General features: G+C 43.1%; 1 protein-coding gene across 3 annotated transcripts in view; it reads left to right on the top strand.

Annotated features, from left to right (window-relative positions):
* Positions 1-21,069, top strand: part of TMPRSS2 (transmembrane serine protease 2) — a 306,146-nt gene that overhangs the window by 159,192 nt on the left and 125,885 nt on the right. For all 3 annotated transcript variants that reach the window (XM_086935437.1, XM_086935438.1, XM_086935439.1), the window contains 3 exons: positions 8,031-8,241; positions 18,076-18,162; positions 18,831-18,950. In XM_086935437.1, coding sequence (XP_086791563.1) covers positions 8,031-8,241; positions 18,076-18,162; positions 18,831-18,950 — 418 coding nt within the window. The remainder of the gene's footprint in view (positions 1-8,030; positions 8,242-18,075; positions 18,163-18,830; positions 18,951-21,069) is intronic.

Below are 21,069 nucleotides of genomic sequence, written 5' to 3'. Positions count from 1 at the left end.
GAGGGGCAAGTTGTTTTCCCCAGGAAGAGTGCAGTTTTAACGAGTTGGGTGAACCACGCGTCTGGTTGCGCGCGGCTGCTAATATTTCAGATGTAAATTTAAAAAAATACTATTTGGGTGAGCCGCGCGCCTGCCGCCAAAAAGAAATCTACTAGCACTAAAGCATTGTGCCCCCGGTACAGGGTTTCATCTGGTGAACTGAGTTAAAGCCAGTCCAATTCTCTGTCTGGTGAGATGTGTGGGGACAGTCCCAGTCCATCCCAGTAACCTGTTCAGCTTACGGATTTTGTTTCATCAGTACGATAATAATGTTCAGCATAATAACATTAACGTTGATAATAAGAATAATAGTTTAGCTGACATGCAATTATATGGTGCTGCATATAATTTGTGTTACTATGACCCAAATGAAGAGCACTCTTTTTTTCAATAAAGATGATGAAAATCTGAGCTTACTTCGCATCTAGTGAGTGGTATATTCGATCACGAAAACAAGTCCGGCCACGAAGAAAAAAAACGGACTCTGCGACATGGCAATGCAAGGGGCGCGGATAAACTGACCCGTCAGTGGGGGGCACTCGCCAGTCAGAGGAACAGGTTCGTCAGAGTCGCCGGTCAATCAGAGGGGGGCTCTCACCCATCAGAGGGGGGAGCCGGCTCATCAGAGGGGGGATGAGCGGCCCACCAGGGGGGGGGGGGGGGGAGTGGCCCACGGGGGGCACTTACCCATCAGAGGTACTGGCCCTTCAGAGGGAAGCGCTCCCCGTCAGAGGGGGGTGCTCACCATTCAGAGGGGGGAACCAGCCGCTCAGATGCCCTGGTTTATCAGGGGCTCTGTCCCGTCATCAGAACTGCGTTTGAGTGAGATACCAGGGTGAGAGAGGGATTGGCAGAGAGACAAAAACGAGAGAGAGCGACAGAAAGAGAGAGAAAAAGCTTGAGTAATGGGATTGGAAGTGCATGTAAAGCAAAGCCATGTGAGCGGACGGGAGCTGACCGGATGAGGGAGAGAAGTGTTTGACCGGTGCCAGGGCAGAGCAAAGCGGAGTATCTTACCACTGCATTCATGCTCTGCTCCACCGTTCCCCATCCAGTCCTGCGCTGCGATCAGTTCTTCGATCAGCCCGGAGCAGTCTAGAGGGACGGTGCAGCGACGGTAGTAGTTAGAGCCTAGTGTTGCGGTTTCGCATGGTATTGCGGATGCGACCGTAGTTAGTCTTGCAGGACAGTGAGGAGCAATCTACCGGTGGGGGTTCTCAGTAATACGGAAAGTGAAAGGCACGCCGTGAGCGTGCACATCAGCGTGCCCTGCGGCTCGTGCCCAGTGGCGGCGCATGCGGAGTTCACCACTGTGCTGGAGAAGTGCTGCACGGCTCGCGAGGCCTTGGGAGTGGGCGCCAAAGCAACAAAAAAGCAGCCCCTGCACACCATGCTTTACGCCCGAGGAGCCTGCCTGCCCGAGAAGAGCTACCCGGAGGGGGTGAGTGACGGCACTGCAGTGCCTGCGAGCACCGCGCGCTACAAGCCAGCTGGACATGTAAACAACGGCAACAGTTCACAGTGCGTGTGTTCACGCGTGCGACCTGATCCGATTCCGGCATGCTGCGCGTGCCCATCTCCTGTCTCCTGGGAAGCAGAGCCGGTGACTATTGGTCTCGCAGGCAAGACAGCGCTTGCGCGCTGTAATCGCCAGGTGCGAGACCTAAAAATGAGCTACATGTAGTGTGGATCCTTCATAACATGGGGACTAAGTAGATTTAGTACAAACTAATGAATGTGCTTCGTATTCCAATTCACAGGGATTGATAAAGAGAATCTTATTTTCTGATGAAGGTGCCAAAAATTAATATGTGCCATCCGTGAGGTCAAAATGCAAGAATTAATATAATCTTGCGGAGTGACCAAAGGACTTCTGAATGACTCGTATCCCTCCAATTTTAAAGACCAATCTGCACTTTAACAGATCACAAGCACCCACAACAGGGAATAAGACTTTCATAGGTTAATGAAAAACATATCTAGGAAAACTAAATAAACCATCACCAAGTAGTCCTCTTCCAATAGAAACATTAATGAATTTTAATATATATTTTTTATTTTTAAACTGTCACATTAACACTGAGGAGTTTTACATAGAACCAGTTTATATGAGTATATCAAGGAACACCAATATACGAGTAAAGGGGAGAGAAGCTGGGGTTGAAGCAACAGTAAAATTGATATCCTAGCTAGTGTTGGTAAGCTCTGCTAAATTTGCTTCAACCTGTCTTTCGTGTGGCTGTCTGATTAAAGGTTGACGTTTCTTAGTAGAGCCTTTTGAGTACACCACATAAGTGCTTCCTATTTGTAGGCATAATCCCTGTTTGCACAGCACTTGTGTGGATTCTAAACTCATTTAGACATGTTCATTGAGCTCTCCAGAAGAATTTAAATAAGCTGTCGCGCAGTGATCAAATTTAGTTTGTGGTTAATGCTTTCAAGCAATGGGTGAAACACATAAGCATGTTGGACAAAAAGCTCTGTGTTAAAGTGGGAAAAAAATATATTGAAAACATGACCTGTCCAAAGCCACTCCATGAACTCCTATTTTCCATGGGTAAAAATCTGGAATTTTTCAAATAAAAATCTGAAAAATGGTAAATTGCATTTCGTGAGAGATAATAATAATAATTCTTTATTGTAAATTAATAAAAACCATTACAAAATATAAAATACCACAATGTTTAAAAAGCAGGGAGTTAACATTGCTATATGAAAGATAAAGTTTATAAAATGAAGATATCATTCGAACTTCAGGATAAACTTGTCAAGGACCATGGCTCAGCCACATAGATAAAGAGTTCATGTTGCAGGTTCATTTTGTGAGAGGTTTGATAAATGTTTTTTAATATCTACAGTGCCACAGATGTCAATGAAGCATGTCAGATTCTTAAATGCTTGGGGTTTGGCACTCTAATGACCTTGGCAGATGAGGATCTCCTAGTTGATTAAAGCCCTCCTCAGCAAGTCATGGTAATTTGGAGCAGGGTGGCAGCTTGCTGTGCGAGGGATGCTTCTACTCCTTCCAACAAAGTGACAATTAACCCTTTACTCCTATGTTGGAAAATAGGGATCCTTGACCGCCTGAGGGGATGCTTCTATTATCTTTGAGAAATCAAGAGAAATATCCAGAAAAAGGCCTCCACAAGCAAGTATAAGAATGTGAGCACATGCAACAAAGGATAATCGCCCTCAAGGAGCAACATGCCATTCTCCAATGAAATTTGAGGACAATAGAGTGTCTATACAATTGATACAAGTGATCTATCACCCGTCACAATGGCAACACAGAGTCCTGTTGCCAAAAGGCTGAGAGCTAAAGGGGTACAGTTACAGAGTGGGATGGCACTTAAACGCGAAGCGTTGCCTCCCTGGACCAGATATGCGTACTCCTTGGATTATGTTGACAAAGCTCAGCACCACCGCGGCGTAAAACACAGTAACGAAGACTACACAAGGGACATGGAAAATAGCTATGAATAAGCTGGGTAAATTAAAACCTGGTAGGGTGGAAATAGCAGTGAGGAGAGAAAGTATGCTTTAACACCTGAAACTGATCTCAGGCAATTGCATGGAAACCTTGTCTGACCAGCTGAAACTGATCTGGACTACAAACTGGACCTGACACCATTACATAGGTGTCAATATTGACCCCGAAGAGATCGTAAAAGACTGGTTTGGAGGATAGGCCCTGGCCAGGGTCCTGCGAGGCTCACACATGAGGTCCTTACAACCCATACTGCATTTCAACTCACATAACCAGGCATTAGATGGAGGAGAGTCACTTTGCAGTTTGCAACCAGAGCTTGCAACTAGCAATCTCACATATACAACACTGTCCACGACACTACAAGTTTTGTTTGGTCCCAAGGCTATAATCTTTTTAAAGTTCAAGCTAACTGGGTTTGGGTACGAAGTGACACAACCTCTTTCCACTGTATAGTGGAATGGGTGCAGTCTCCATGACATCGGCGCCCCGCTCTCACTGACATAAACCCCTCGCTTGATCTCTCAATGTCTAAAACACCATCATTCAGGATACTCACATATAAAGTTTGGGGACTTAGCAGCCCACAAATTGATTGAGTATACTGGGGAACATAGAAAATCAGGGGTGGACATCCATCTCCCACCAAAAGACACACCTTCTGAGATCAGATCAGCATAGACAATGGTCAGAGAACTTCCTCACGCAATACCATGGATCAATTGTCACTATCGGGGGTAGCTATTCTACTTCAGGCCAATCACAGGTGTAGGAGCCGAATGCATCTGAATCCCAATGTTTGTTCACCCCAAAATTCTACTAAACGAATCCGAATACAGAATATCCAATTGATCTACACTCCCCATCAGGAAAAACACAATTCATCAGAATAAATAAAATGTAGTATTATGTTGCATAATGTGGTTTAGACCAAAAAATTGAATAATGTTTAATACGGTGTAGCAGCAGAAATGCACAGATTACAATGGATCACCAGTACAGAAGTACAGATAAAATACAGAATCATAAAACAATAAAATCCCTAGTTAGGCATATTCAAAGGAACACATGTCAGAACCATGAAGAGCATTGACAGGATGTCAAGTCGCCCACTAGAAAAATGGTAAAACAAAACCCTTGAAAGACAGAATCCCAAAGGATTTATAGACAAAATCACTTAAGCTATAAATAGATTCTGCACATTCAGCATGGTGTGATCACGGTTAGGGATGCATTTTGCAAATCAAAACAGTGTACAACAGCAAGCAACAGTCCTAGCTATCAGTGTTCAAAATGGCGGGGTGAGTGAGAGTATGGGCGTGCCTAAAAACCAAGATATTCTGTAACTTTTTTCACCTTCTATTAACTACATAGATGGCTACAAAATTCGCAAAAAGGTTTAAGATAAAAAGTGTTTCCAAAAGAAATATATATTTTTTCAGACTGTATGGAGTGCATTTTTTTTATACCTGTCTGTTAAAAGCACACACTTCACAGCTTAGCTGGCAGTGAGGCTGAAGTCAGAGTGTCCCTGTACTACTGAGCTAACAGAAGAAAGAGAAGATCAGAGAGCCGCCTCTCCCGTCATTAGACACTGCAGCGCCACCAACCTCCCCAAACCAGTTACACAACTGTTCACCTCCAACACAAACATGGCACCATTAATAATATTCTTCAGACTTGACCCCGAACAAACCCTTTAATAATGTAATGGCATCAGTAGTCGCCTGGCACACAACATCAGTATTGTCAGCTTTAGCCTAAAAGACCCCCAAAACAGGACCACCTACCACCAATGTGCTCAACACACCAGCAGAGTGGCATAGTGGCTGCCCATCTTTCTACCAACAGAGACAGGGGCTGAAGACATTAGAACCTAGAATCCTGGGTTCTAATCCCAGCTTCGGCACTTGGCCAAAAATCGAGTGTATCTGATCAAATTATTTTAACTTACTCTGACTCAAAAGAGAACTATGGTAAATTACTTTAAAAACATTTGTAGGGCATTGTTTTTCAGCTCGTATGGCCTCTAAGCACTGTAGGGATTTAGGTACCAACACGCCCTAGTCCCAAGGATTACAATAGAGGCCGGAGTCTCTTTTCCTCCCTGTTTGAGTGTCTTCAGCAGTGTGAGCATGGTTAACGTGCTGTGTAACACAGATGGATGCAGCTATGTAAAGATGCCTCATGTCCTGCAACCACCAACTTAAAAATGTAATGCCTCAACACATACTGGTTTCTGTTATAAGATGTCAACGACTCAATGCACAAAATATTATTCTAAGTGGAGCACATCATGTTTGAGATACTAATCAAACTGAGTTCTGGAATAGCGTGCTACTATCTACAAAGCGCTTTGACGCCTCGTCAAGGCGTTGTAAGCGCTATATAAATACAATGGTAATCTCTCTAAAGCACACTGCTGCTCCTTGGAGGTAGGACAGCCCTAATTAGATACTGAGGACAGCACATGTATTGTGTGCACACTCCTCTGCTTTCTTTGATCAATGTTTGATGACAGGAGATCCAAATACTACGTCTCCAGTATGTCTTCATAATCCCTCCAGTGTGCCCTCATGCCTGCCAAAGGCTCACAGTCATCTTCTAGAGCCTCATCACCTCGACCAGGCATACACAGCCCCCTCACTGTGGTCTCTCCAATCCTGTGTCATGGGCTCGCCCCGATAAAGGCTTCAAGGAGATCCACAAAGCGGGTACAATTTCCACTGTGGTCTCAGCAAGGAAAGATCCTTCACACATGCTCCAGGGTGACCTCCTGCGTACTCTCACAAGGCCTCTAGTGTGACATCATACTACCCATGGGTGTCCCCAGAACTCTTCTCCAATGCCCTCTCATCAGCCAGGGCTTTACACCTATCCCAGTGTCACCATGCTGCAACTCCTGACGTCACTCGCATTCTGTGCTCTGACATCCCACAAGGATGTGTATTCACTGCTCATGTGGTGCTCTATCTAGAGCTCCAGACACCAGACATCGAGCGCTAATGTCATAAGTAATCTGGTACTCCTGTTATCACTCCACACCTGGTGCTCCTAAGACCACATCTGGGCACAGACTGATGCTGCTCAGAGTGAAGGCAAAGGATCCCAACAGCCAACACTTGGAGCCCCTAGCAGGGAAGTCTTGGCCCACCTGCCAACACAGAACAGATGCATCTGACACCCCGAAAAGGACACACCTCATTTCACGTATCCGGGTCTCCTGACATCCGGGGATGTGACCTCAATGCACTAGTGTTCCTGGAGTGCTGGTGAGAGAACCCGGTACTCCTACTATCACTATACACCTGGCGCTCATAAAACGCCAGGGTTACTACTATCAACAAGGCAAGGTCCCTACCAACCTACAGATCGTACTCCTGACACCCAAGAACCAATTTTCCTTCCACACCAATACTGAAGCACCTCACATTGCGAGGCTGATTCACATCTTGCATCACGTGCCCCTGAAACACCAAAGCTGAGGCCTCCAACACACTTCCTGGCACCCCAAGGATGGTGCACCTCAAAACATACCGGTGATCTCGGCAGCCCGCATATGCAGCCTTGTAGATCCCATATCTGAATCCCTCTGCACCCCATATGTGGCCTGGTGAACTTAACTTCTGTCTCGGCCCATTCACATCAACCGAGACTCATCCAAGCACCAACGCTCTAAACATTCCAATGATCTCACTCTCTGGCTGAGCAGCAGGGAAGAAAGCATCAATGGGAAGGATGCATTATACCAAACAGTAGGATACAACACATACCCAGTACACTTTGTCAAAGGAAGGCACATATCTCCTCAATTGCTGGCAGGTAAGCAAACACTACTTGGCTTATTGGATCACATGTTGGCACCAACATCAGAAATATACCTCAATTGCCTTTGGCATTTACTTGCACAAGAAAAGGTAGCAAATGAGGTAGTTACTCCAATTTAACAAAATATGGGATCCCCTCCTGAAATATCTGAAAAATGAGAGAGGCCTGTGCTGCCTGATCAGACTATGTGCCCTGGGCCTGTTGGTTAATGGGAAATATATGCTGACAAGGATGTTGGCATGCACACAGCAGAGATTGGGGAGGGGGGTTACGACTCAACTGGACTGCATTTTAAACTGGTGGTGAAAGGAGAATTTAGAATGTGAGGGGAGTTGAAGTTTACCGGTTCCAGATGAGAATGTCTGTCTGCAGGTTTGGACCGTCGAAAAACCCAATAAAAACTATTGAGACCTAAACACAGTGCGGATGAGAGGCTCATCTGCTAGGAATCTTCTCCATGATCTACTTTAGAACTATTCCATCCCCGAACAGGTATGCATTAACTCCAGCATTACATGGTCCCCAGCAGCAAGGTAAACTCATGACCTCACACTGATGGTCTACATGATGCAATATGTCTGTTAATCCGTTAAGTGCAGAATTTTGTTCCATCACTGCCTATTATTATAACAATATTTTACTGTATTTCTCCCATTTATTTATTTGCTTTATTTAGGGTTCACAGGAAAGACCATATTATGATAATCGTGGCTATCAACCAGAGCACATCAACCCTTACACATATCCAGTGGACCGAAACCTGTATGTGGCGTACCCACCTCCAACGGCGTACCCTTCCTCGTTGCCTCACTACATACCAAGGGTTTCTAGTAACGACTGCGTGCCAGTAGCGGAGGACCCAAAGCCAGGCAAATGCTGTTCACCAAGTATGTCCTTTACGCTTCTGTTTTTCGGCGTCATTCTGGTTGTTTATGCATGACCAGTGTCCAGCACCCACACTTTCTGTTGTGTTCACCAAGGGTGGTTTGAGCTATCAGACTCTGCTCTTGTCTTGAGCAATTGATATTGTAGAATTGATGATTTTCTTAGTCATTAAAAGCTATTTTACGAATGTACAGATCAGGGAATAAGCGAAGACAGATATGGAAATGGGCTAGGTGAACTGAGCAGTAACACGAAAGCCTTTGGTGTTTGCCACGAGCTGGCCAAAAACCAACCAACCTATAGTTTCTGGAATAAAGGGCAATGGGAATGGTAGCCACAGGCTCTGAACTTTGCCCAGCCCTTACAGTCTTGTTTAATCTTTAAATGTTTTTTTTTTCTGAATCAGCAATTAAAGTATGCAAAGCTCAATTGCTTGCTTTTCTTAATTCAATTCATAAATGTTAGTGCCCTGTTAAGCTCAAAAAGTGTATATACCCATTTGTTTAATTGAATTGTTGTGTTCTTTTAAGATATTAATCTTTGGCTAACACACAACTGAGCCAATCAACAACCTAGATATATAAATAATGATAATACACACAATTTAATTTCCGCACAAAGTGTGATATGTCTCTAATGAAAAGATACTTATCAAATCATTTTGTAGCATTAGCGTAGGACATTGTTTGGGTTGATGTGCCTGTTCTCTTTTGGCAATAAGAGAAATTAAAATCTGTCAAGGAGCAGTGTGTTGTGGTAGCCAAGACAACAATGCTAGGGTGAACCTGCAGGTTGATGACCTGCTATTAGTGGTTTATTATCAGAAAGACCAAATGGTTGTTTGCCTCAAGACTTCATTCACCCATAAATGGGTCAGAGCTCTATACCCTATGTACTGCTTCCACCTTCTCTTTGTACGTTCTCTGCACACTTTCTGTGTTGCCTCTTCCATCAACTAAACTCTTGAGTCTCTCTCCTCTCCCCATCCTGCTTGTTTTTTTTTTTTTAAATATCCCCTATACCGCCCTCCTCTGTTGCACCTCCTCTATTCCCAAAATGTCTCCCCATTCCCGGCAGTCCGGTTCTAGTTTTGTTAATATTCATGTTGAAGTTTACTATTTGCGTACTTGGCACGTCAGGAGTACATATATTGGCGCTTATGATATCTCAGGTGATGATTGCCTTAAGGGGTAACTCCTCAAACCTCCTGGGCATTACTTTCTTTTGCATTCCCTTTATTTCACCTAGGAGGTAAGTCCTAGTTCACATTTGAAATTTGGACTCTCAATCATAGCTGTCCTCTTTCTGTCAATTGTATATGTGTGCTTGAATTGTACCTCTAACCTTACATTTCTTCAGGCCTGCTTCCTAGAGCAATTACATTCTTTGCTCCAAATCATCACTGGCTCCAGTGCCTATTGCTACAGTTTAACATTATTTTTTCAGTCCACATCTTGCTTCAAGGTGGGAATCATTAAAAATACCAAACTGGCCTTTGTAGCCGTGCAAGCTCCAGCTCGGCAACAAAGTTGCAGTTTTTCCAACTTGAGGACTCATGAGACATTCTTCTGTAACTCCTGTTGCGAGAATGACGAAGTGATTTATGGCTATGGTTGGCCTTTCACCAAGAAGATTAAGGATCTGCCCAAGAGTTTACTGTCCCTCTGACTGCAAGAACCGCCTCAAAGGGCTGTTGCCAATTAATCCGCAAAACAATGCAATTAAAAAACTTACAGTATGTCTATTCTGCTCTTCAGACAATTCCTTCCGGTTTTGAGACCCGAAGCTCTATTTTGAGCCTCTATTGGTGAAGAAGATGTGGATGCATTCCTGGTTCAATTTCTGTTTTGTTTTGTGCAGTTTTGTACTGACCAAGGCAACACAACTGTAAGAAATCAGGTTATTGGTTGGGGTGTTGGTAACCCAAGTCAAGCAACAACCACATCCTTGTTAGTGTGAACCATACAAGTCACAAATTTAACCTCTGCTTAATCATCTGGTAGGTTGGCACAAAAGTGGTGGTCAGGCTTAACTTGGAGGCTACGCGTAAAGGATTTAATAACATATTAAAACCAATTATTGAAGCTGGAGTTATGAATTTCAAAGGTTTTATTGGAAAATAATGCCTAAAAGATCAAAGCCCCAATTGCGGGGAACTGGTCATGCAAAACCAGGTCAAAGTCGAAAGTAAAGGCTAACCACGATGGAGCATGGGTTGGATACACGAGATGGATTTGACCGGGCTCGGCATACATTCAAACTTAGAAGAAGTTTTGAAGTAAAGCTCCCAAGAACGTAAATTTCAGCAGGTCAAGGCAGCCGGAGGTGTCTGAGGACTCAATGGCAACATCGGAGAGGTGCTTGCTAGAGTCGCAGTGAAGAATTCTACCTTCGGTCTTTGTCACTTTTTTGGAAGTTTAAAATCTCCAGTGGGATGAAGCTGCAAGTGGTAGCCAACTGGGGCTCCACAAGGCCAAATGCCTACGTTGAGAGGTCCAGCTGAACAGGATTTGCTGCTGCGGAGAGAAATTCAAAGAAAGCCACTGTGGAGTCGGGCCTTCCAACTATTCACCTCAGGCGGATTCACTTTTTGACCCAGGTCATTCACTTCCGGACCTCTGTCTCTCGGGGAGTAGCAGTAATTTTAGCACGGGGACACACTGTCTTGAGTGTAACCAGGCGCTCTAAAAATTGTTTTATTATTATTATTATTATTATTATTATTATTATTATTATTATTATTATTATTATTATTATTACTGACAAGTAAGTCCCGGTCTTCTGTCAGTTCTCAGGCCACTTTTTGGTGGAAAGTTTTCTATGTCCTAAGTTTTAGAATTAGGCAGGAGCAGTACCACCCACACAACTAAAGGTCCAGGCCCTGCATGCACCACTTTGGAGGTAGCGGCTCACTGCAGCAGAAGCCAATTGCAGGGCTCAAGCTGTTTGGAACTTATGTTCCTGTAGTTGACACGGGAGACCAGCCAACTAGCCCTTGGAGTCCCTTTGGTAGACCTCTCTTCAAGGAGATAGTATATTGTCCTTCAGGCAGAAAGGGAGGCCTCTAGCAGCTGAAAATCCTCTAGTAGCAGCAGGGCAGTATTCTGGGGGTCCAGATTGTCCTTCTGAAGTCTTCCACAGGTCCAGGAGTGTAATGAATAGGTGTTTTGAGTGGCCAATTGTTTTCCATGGTAACAGACTTTAAAGTGGGGGAAGTTCCTATGCTACCTCTACATCTGGTTTGGAAAGTTATTCCTTTCTCCTACCAAGGCTACAAGAATTCCGGGGTGACACAAGGATGGTGTCAGGTTATTTTGGGTGTGTGCTGGAGTCAACCCCTTAAAGAGTAAAGTGGGGCAGGAAAAATCTCTGCCCTCAGCCATTCTGCCAGGATGGCCCACACTACCAACACACTAGCCCCCTTTGTCTCACTGGCTGAGAGGAATACACAAAGCCCATCAGCAGACCCATTCACAGTCATGGTACCCATTACAGAGTCTTAAATCTATTGTTTTTTTTCTCCTCATGTCATTCAGGTTTGAATCCAGCCATATGCAAATGAGTCTTAATCCTGCTCCCCATGGGAACATTCCAGCCCTACCTGCAAGTACAGGTTCTCTAGGGACCAGAAACAAGGCTTTGAAGCCTTGGCAGGGGAAAATAAGGGGTTCTACCCTGAAGCCAATCCCAGGACGATTGTTTCCGGTCCAGGAAGGACTTGGCTTGGTAGTTCAGGCAGGACTGTTCCCACGAGGAGCAGGGTCAAGACTCATTTGCATATGGCTGGGTTCAAACTGGGGTGGCATAGTGAGCAAAAGAGCAATGGATTTATCCAGATCTTTAGACTGGGGTTAATGTTTGAGACATTCAGCATTCTGTCCATCATTTGTTGCCGCAGAACATTTTGTCCCAAGTGGGATGGATATGCCCAGACATGGGTACCTTGCTCACTGTGCTACTAGAGTCAAGCTAGCCTGGCTGATGACGGGTGTAACCCCGAAACTGGTCCCAAGATGCTTATTTCAGGTCCAGGGAGGACTCAGCTTGGCAGTTCGGGCTGAACTGTTCCCATGAGGGACAGGGTCAAGACTGATTTGCATATGGCTGGGTCAAAATGGGATGTTTTAGTGAGCAAAAGAATGATCTTTTTAACTCCGATCTTTTGACTGTGGGTGAATGTTTTCTATTTCCCAAGTTTTAGGGTTAGGCAGGAGCAGTACCACCAGCACTACAACCAAAGTTCAAGGCCCTGAGGGCACCCCTTTAGGGGTAAAGGCTCATTCCAGGAGAGGCCAAGTGCAGAGCTAAAGGTGTTTGGAGCTTGTTATATTCCTGTATTCATTCAGTATTAAGTCCATCATTTGTTGCCACTGAACTTTCTAAAAGTGGCATTTTCAGAATTGTGACGTAAAATATGACTTTACCACTAAAGAGGATCTTAAATTACAATTAATTTGAGCATAAACATTACATATCTCTCTGCTCCCAATCAAACCTCATCACTTAATAAATGTAATTAGGTAACCCAACATTATCCGATAGGAGAAATAGGCCTTTCAATAGTAAAAAGAAATGTAGGAGTTTTTCACTACCAGGAAATATATAACTTAAACGTGCATTCCTTACTTTGAAAATACATTGCACCCTGCCCTATGACATGTATGTAATGAATTATCCAATGTTTTTTTCTGGGAAAGGTAGTTCTTGACGTAGTGAAAAATGAATTGAATAGTTTTTTACTACCAGAACATGTAAAACTTAAAAGTATGTGACTGTTTTTTTAAATGCACTGCTCACTGCCCTCTAGGCTATTTAGGGCCTATCCCAATAAAAAGGAAGGTTTGGAAAAGTTGTATTTTGCCAGATAAAAATGGCCGTTTGAAACTGCACACACAGTCTGCAATGTCATGTAAGAGACCTGTTCAAAAAGGTTACAGAAGTGAGAAGCACAATCAGTGTCTCAGGCCCATTTTATTTACTAGCCGTGGGTACATGTAGTACTACTTTACTTGGGACTCACAAGTAAGTAAACGTGCCAATTGGGTGTAAGCCAATTTTACCATGGTTGAAGGAGAGAGCACAAGGACCTTTTGCACTGGTTAAAAGTGGTAAAGAGCGCAGAGTCCTAAAATCCAGCCAAAACTGGTTCGGAGAACTGGAGGGTGTTGGCAGTAAGTTTGGGAATGACACTACAGAAAGGGCCAACTGCAACACATACTAAAGCAGCATGCCAACTGCAACACATATACTAATGCAGCAAACAGAAATGCTTGATTTCACCTAGCCCATTTTATATTCTAGTCTTGTACAGAAAATATACCACTTCTCCTCCTAATAGTCCCTACCCCGGAAGATTCTCAAGATGTCAAGAAAACACAGGGGTTAGGGGAGCATTCTATGTTATGTTATGTTATGTTAATTAAATTTTTGAGCGCACAGCTGCCCCAGCGAAGAGGCGTCCCGGCGCTATATCTGAAAGGTAACATAACTAACAGAATCAGACAAGGTAGGGAGTTTTTAATAAGGCAGGGGGAAAAGATAAGTTTTAACAGCTTTCCTGAAAGCAAAAAGATCTTCTAAAGAGCGAATGTAGACAGGAAGCGTGTTCCACAGTTTGGAGGCTAGTACCGTAAACGATCGGCCACCTAATCTGCATTTTTGGAAACGTGGGACAAGCATGTAGAGTAGCTTTAATAATTTAGGGAAATCTAAACCACCAACATCAACAATGTACAGGTGGGTTCGGACCCATGCCAATGAGTTATGGGTTGCCTTTGGTCTCATCCTTCTCTCTAGTGTCCACGGGGACTGGTGTTAGAATAGTAAATTATACTATTGTCAATCCGCGCCCCAAACGCAAGTTGTGGTAACGACTTGCGTTATAAGGGACGCGTTGTTAAAGCACGCGTTGTTATGGTACGCGTCGTAACGTCGTACATCCGTCTGACTGGCCCTCTGTAGAAGAAAGATACATGAGCGCTGTGGGCACTGATTATAAACGGGAAGAGTCCCTGCCTCATCCCCCAGCAATTCGTCTTGAATCTAGAATCTAGACCCAACAAAGAGCTAAGATTTTGGAAAGACACATGTGAAAAATCAAAATATTGATTTTTAAAAAGCTTCAGTGAGTGTTGGATTCACATCTGGACATTTTTAATCTTTCACAAAGGGGAAGGAATCCAAAGGGGACATCTTCTTATGCAAATGTGTTGCCACCCCAACTTGGGGAACTGTTTGTTTTCAATGGATTGCAACTGGAATCATGGTTGCAAATCATTGATGCATTGAATACTGATTAGGTATTTAGAATGGAAGCCAACAACATCCCACTTCCAAATAGCGACTCGGTATGCATTCACAATCCCATTTTAAGAGTCAGTAAAATTGGGATTCATTACATTGCAAAAAAAGATTTTTTGGGTTGCAAACCACGGTTTGGAGTGTTTACCACCCAAGAAATTGTTTGTACATCTAGCCGATAGTTTGGAATCGAGCAAGGTATTGTTAAGAACTCAGATTGAGTTTGAATTTAGGCTATTCACTGAAATGTGCAGATAAATAGTTGGTAATTCCATTGGGTCACAATTTTTTCTCTCAATATAAATGTTCAATAGCCGATTAATGCTTGTTACTGTTAATGGCTTAGCAGATGCTTTATACCTGAAATAGCCAGAGAAACCACATTCAGTAACTGAACAAATTCTGTTATCTACTATTCAAGTACTTAGATTGGTATACTGTTTCTTGGATCAATATAAAGAGTCAATATCTTCTTGTCTTTGTTGCCAATTGGCCTTTTGAGAAAGTGACATTTACTTCTTACGATCTGAAGCCCACCTAGAATTTAGAAAGTAGTTTTGTCATGGTGCTAGGACCTTCAATCTCTGACCATAAAAAACGTTCAGAATATTAAAACTTGTGCACTATGTGTGTAAGTTATAGTTTCTCATCATAGCCCAGGGGGCCTTGTACAGTCCTTTCGCTTAGCTCTTCAACCCTAAGTTACCTTTTCCACTGGCATTATTTTCAACATACCATTGTCTAAGCAATATACAGAGGTCATGTTGACTATTTACTATTTTTCTTAGATATCAAGTGTGGTTTCATGTAGTAATTCTGTGCATTGTAAATCCAACAGCTATAGCCTACCAAAATGCTGAATTTTGATTGGCTTACAGCTGGTCGAAATCTACATCAAATGAAACAGGCAAATGCAAGCTAAAGACTTCAGCACCCTGGTACACTAAAGACCCTGCTGTCAATAAAAGATGCATCCGCAGACAGGAAAGAAAATCGAAGAAAAACAGAGCTGCAGAGGACTGCATGATCTTAAAAACCCTCCATGCAACATGCAGAAAGCTCATCACATCAGTTAAAGTAAAGTACTATGCTAACAACAACAATGACGCCACCAACAGAGGCAGAACACATTTCAAGACAATCAAGCACTGCATCCAACCCCTCTTTGACCCATCTTTTCCTCACTAAAAAGAAAGGTTAATGCTATAAACCTCTTCTTCAGAGTTAGAATACAGAAGGTACAAAAGCACAATCCATCTTCATCTCTTATGCCCACCCCTTCCAGTAGAATCCCACAACGGTCAGCCTTCAAAGGCGTCTTTCATGCAGATCTCATTGATGTTCCCAACTCCCTCAAAACTACTCTATAAAGAAGATGTCTGACCCTTGTCCTTCCTCAAAACTGTCTTCGGGGACACTTTCTCACCTCTACTCACTATTGTCGAGGTCTCCCTTACTTAATGGATCTTCCCAGAAGCTCTGAAGACAGGCCAGTACCTCCATCTCCTAAAGAAATCAACACTAGACACTGATTCACCCACCAACTACCTGCCCACAATTCACCTAACCTTCATCTGCAAGATTTTGAAAAAACGGTCAATGTTCAAATAGAAGACCACCAATCTGGCTTCAGATCAAGCTACCTTACACAGCATAGACGATGTCCTCCTACGAAGGTGATCCCTGCCTCCTGATTTTGCTAAACTTCTCAGCTGCCTTTGACACATAAATCATTCCACCATCATAAGTACCCTGGGGTCTCAAATGCAATTCACTATCAACCTCCTTCACTAGTTCTCCTCCTACCTTCACAGCCAATACTGGTTTGTTCACCTGAGCACCTAAAATAACCCGATTACCTGTGGAGTGTCCTAGAGTTCCATACAGTCCATGTCACCTTTGACCTCTACCTGGAACAGTACAAACCAGGCTCACTGACATGAACCTTGATGATTTTAAACCACAACTTTCACCAAATGTTAGTAATTTAAACATTTCTGAAACTAGTGCCATTTGGTCTTTGTAGGGCTTTTTGGGCAATAAATGTCTTAAATAGGTGATACTATTAGTATTATTTTTAATGAAGATGTCAAATAGAACTGGCCGCTTAAGGAAAAATGTTTTTTGAGTTAGGAATTCCAAATCATCATAGGTCTAGTACAGCCCATATGATACTATCTTTGGTATCTGAAGCTCTTTTGAACACTTCCATTTCTTGGGGATGCCCTAGAGACACAGTATCCAGCATGTTTTTACATCTGTGAACACGTGGCTTTATGACAGTGATATGGTCGTCCATATCAAGGCACACCCACCTTTTCTGGGCCAGTCTTAGGTTTGTGGTACAGAAAGTAACTTGCTTGGTACTCAAACAGTTCCAAGCTAAAGTTAATACTGTCACTTTCAAGGGCTTGCTGGGTTCCTCAATAGTAGGTAATAGACTGAGTTTGTAGTATGGGCTGTCATCTATGTCACTGGTTGGTGTATTATCGGGAAGAGCATGTACAGTGTTGTATCTAATACAGAGAAGATCCTGGTACAAGATAACATTGAAGGCCATCAATAACTAGAAGGGAGAAAGGCAACCAATGTGGCTCCCCCATGGAACAGATCATCCCCTATTTCATCTCCCATCCCTTCATTAAAGTATGTGTATAGAATATGGCTTCTAGCACTGAAACACCTCAAGAAAATAATTGTCAGCCTTTGTAGCATTCAGTATGGGGACCATTAGGCAGACATACCATAATGTATTTTTCGAGCCTCCTCTGTAAGAAGTCTTAGAACACATTTTCTTTTCATATGCAGTCCCAATTCCACACCTTAAATGGTGTGGGGAATGGGGATTTTGTGAGACCTGTGGCCTGGCCTTAGAAACATATGCCATTATGTCCCTGAATGCTTGATAATTAAAAATGGATCAAAGACTGCTCTCCACAACATTGTCTGCAAAGGAACGGAGAGGGGACAGTTTTCTGATGCTTTTTCACATTCTTCAAAAAAGATCCATGAAAATTTATCTAAAACATCACTTGCGGGAATATTGTACAGGCTTAGTAATGAAATCCCCCAAAAAAGGATAAAGAAAGACACATTATGTTGATAAGCCTTCAGAGAAACAAATACATTGTTCATAAGTTAGAAGAGTCTAGTAAAAGTATCTATGAAAAGACTCAAGACAGGAAATAATCCACAGCACCATGCCTTTGTACTAATTCTGTGAATCTGAGAAAATTCCTAGAGTGGTCTGTTCTGAAACTGGAACTAAGCCTGATCTGATGTCTATAGAAACTTATATTAGTAGATTGTTAAATAACTTTGAAAGTCAGGGGAATTGTTCAAAGTAGGGAAGTGCTTCAAAACCCATAAACAAAATATGGGAAATTCCAGCTCTTACTGGAAATACTGTATTTTACAGTGCTCCGGACGGGATGAAAACATACACTCCTTACAATGTACGAACTAAACTAATAGGAATATTAGGTATCTACTATCACTATTCACACTTTAAACATGTATTTTTATTTTTATTACAGAAACTAGAAAAATTCTCTGCATCTCTACAGCAATTGGACTTCTCGTCGCTGCAGCTGTTGTGGTATCTGTGCTCATTTGGTACTTTGGTAAGGATATGCCATTAAACCTGGTCTTTTCCCCATTAATGTAGCTTAGTTCTCCGTCTTTTCACACTAAGAGCGCTGTATACTTTCCCATCAATATTTTCTGCACTTTATGCTGTTAGTAGAGTATTTCAAAGGAAAGTGTGGCTTGAATGATCCTGACTAGTTTCTTCCTCAACTCCACTGCAGAATAGGTAAACACAGTGCTTGAAATGGAAAAATACAAGTGCAGGTACTGTGTAGCCCAGTATCTGCTTGTTTCTGAGAAGTGCTGGTACTCTCCAATTAAAAGTATAGCATTTCTCTTGAGAAGTGCCGGTACTCTCCCATCCAAAATAAAAAAGTGCTGGACCATTTAAAGTTCAGGGTAAACATGATCTTCTGCAGATGAGAAGAGAGGCCATATTATTGTGCTCTCTTCCAGGGGCTAGCATGGCGCCGGTGTCTGAGGGTTCATGATTTGACCTCTCCATGCCCTGGCCTGTCAATGGCCTTTTGTTTTTATTTCCAACTCCAGTATTTTAATTTATCGAATGTTTTTAAGACCACATCCTACAACATGCACTCACACCAGTTCTGCTTTTTAAAATCCATGTTACTTCATATATTTGTAGAGATATGTTTTAATGTACTAACACTATTCATGTGCTTGTTTCCTTCTACTTCCCAAGTGACAAAGTACTGCCTATTCAATGGCATTTCCTGCGGCTTATCGGGCTCCTGTGTTAGTAAGACTCAGTGGTGTGATGGAACGCCACAGTGTCCCAATGGGGAAGATGAAAAGCAATGTGGTAAGTGTTGTCCATCAGTTATTAGTCTTAACAGTTAAGTTGTGCTTGTCCATCTAAAAGGGGATATTAACCATTTCTCAATGCACGAGTCACAGGCTCATGGGATTAAATAGTTTGAAATTCCTCTGATGTAAATGTAATTGTAAATGTACAGGAATTTATATAGCGCAAATCACTGAGCGGTTTCTAAGCGCTTGTTTAGGGAACCCGTCCTGGTATTCCCCTGTGAGATAACCCCGGCAGGGTATCCGCAAGGTGAAAGCCAGGCATCCCGCCGCGATGGGCCGTTGTGGAGATTAAGCAAGCTATTACCCAGAGTCGCAGAGTGTGAACCCATGAATCGAGTAGGCACCGGAACGAGAATTGTCGAGTCCATGGACATTTTAGGACTCAAGACCCCGCCGAGCCGGGAATTGAACCCTGGTCCCGGGCTGACCTCTGCTTCCAGGTCTGCCTCCTCTAACCAGTGAGCCACACTTCTCACAAAGGCGTTATCAAAACTATCCATGTGCTAAAATGATATGGGCAACTCATTGCATCTATTCTTTCTGGATAAATACACAAATATAATTACTACATTTATGAGGAATAATTATTCCATCTTCCATTTTCCTGAAAACCTCAGAGATGTTGTCCTCAAAACTTGCTCTCCGGTCAAAACTATGAGCATATTTGAGGAATAGCATTAACTGCAAAGACACCTAAATAGATTAGTGAATATGCTGTCAAGAAGAAAGAACTTCCCTGGAAAGAAGACTATATTCCTTCTGCTAGCATTTGTATGTTCTTGCTGGGATTCAATCAATGACCTTACTGCTCTCTAACATTCTTCTCTTTTACAAGGTATTTGGTACCTGAATGATGGCTCCTCACCTTTTGCACAGGATGCAGGGGCATCACTCTGCCTATTATGGTTTCAATGTGGTCCTTCTGAATTCAGGATGTTGTGGCTATTAAACTATAATTTTTATATCAATATTTTTAATGAGGTGGTTGGAATAATTGTCCTGCTTTGTGTTTAGCATCGCACCAATTTTTTAAGTGGCTGTCAGTGATGTTAACATCAAACATAAATTACAACATGAATTGATATGTGTCAAAAAAACTTTACTTTAAGGTTACCCTCTTATAGCTTTGCACAGAGCAGGCAGGATTAACTTAAGAGGCAATGTGTAAAGTATTTGTGCAGCACTTCAAACAGTAAAACAGTGAAAACGCCATACAAAAAGATACCACACCTAGTTGGACAGATAGAGCTTACTTTAAATTAACAAAACAAGACCAAAATGACAAAAATCCAATAAGTAGAACTGGAGTTATGAACTTTTAGAAAATAAACTGAAATGTAGTGCTTAAAAGCATAAAGCGCCAACTAGGGCTATCTGGTCACATCAGATCAGGTCAAATCTGAATGTTGAGACCAACCAAAATTGAGTGTAAGTCGGATACAGTGAGCAGCCTTGGCCCGCTGTAAATTGCCTTCTTTGCATTGAGGATGAGAAGCAAAGAGCAGAGGAGGTGATGCACCATTGACGTTCTAAAGATTTAGGAGATGCGTCATCATTGATCCATAGAATGAAGGCGGTGCGTCTGCTCCGAACTATGCAAATTGAAGATGTGTTGGAAATGGTGCCGCTGTGCGGCACAGCTGGCGATGCGTCGGATTCGATCCTTGCAACGGCTGAAATGCATCTGCAGTTGTAAAGATGCGCCGGTTCTGAGCTGCTGCATCGATGGCGAGGCATGGATTCTGCTGAAACAGCTCTTTAACCCACTTCTCAGTGGCCTAGGACTGGATTGGCACTACTTGGCAGGGCAGACTCACAGATGGCAGAGTCCCAGTGCTGAGGCAGGTGAGTTGGAAGTGTTTGATGTCCCCTAAACGTCAGCACAGGAGGCAAGCCAGCAAGCCCCTTGAGTCACTCTGGTTCAGGGTTTAAGTGATGTTGGTCCAGTCCTTCTCACAAAGGCTAGGAGGGAAGCAGAGAGCTGGTCAGCACAGCAAGAAAGCAGTTCTCCCGAGCAGCAGTTCAGCAGAGTGGCCGTCCTTCAGCAGCATAGCAGTCCTTCTTCCTGGCAGAGTATGCACAGGTCCAGAAGTGTACTGAAGTGGTGGGGC

The sequence above is a fragment of the Lissotriton vulgaris genome, chromosome 8, assembly GCF_964263255.1.
Source record: "Lissotriton vulgaris chromosome 8, aLisVul1.2, whole genome shotgun sequence".
In the NCBI taxonomy this organism is placed as follows: Eukaryota; Metazoa; Chordata; class Amphibia; order Caudata; family Salamandridae; genus Lissotriton; species Lissotriton vulgaris.
Note: the sequence above shows the minus strand (reverse complement) of the source record. Positions and strands in the feature narration are given on the sequence as shown.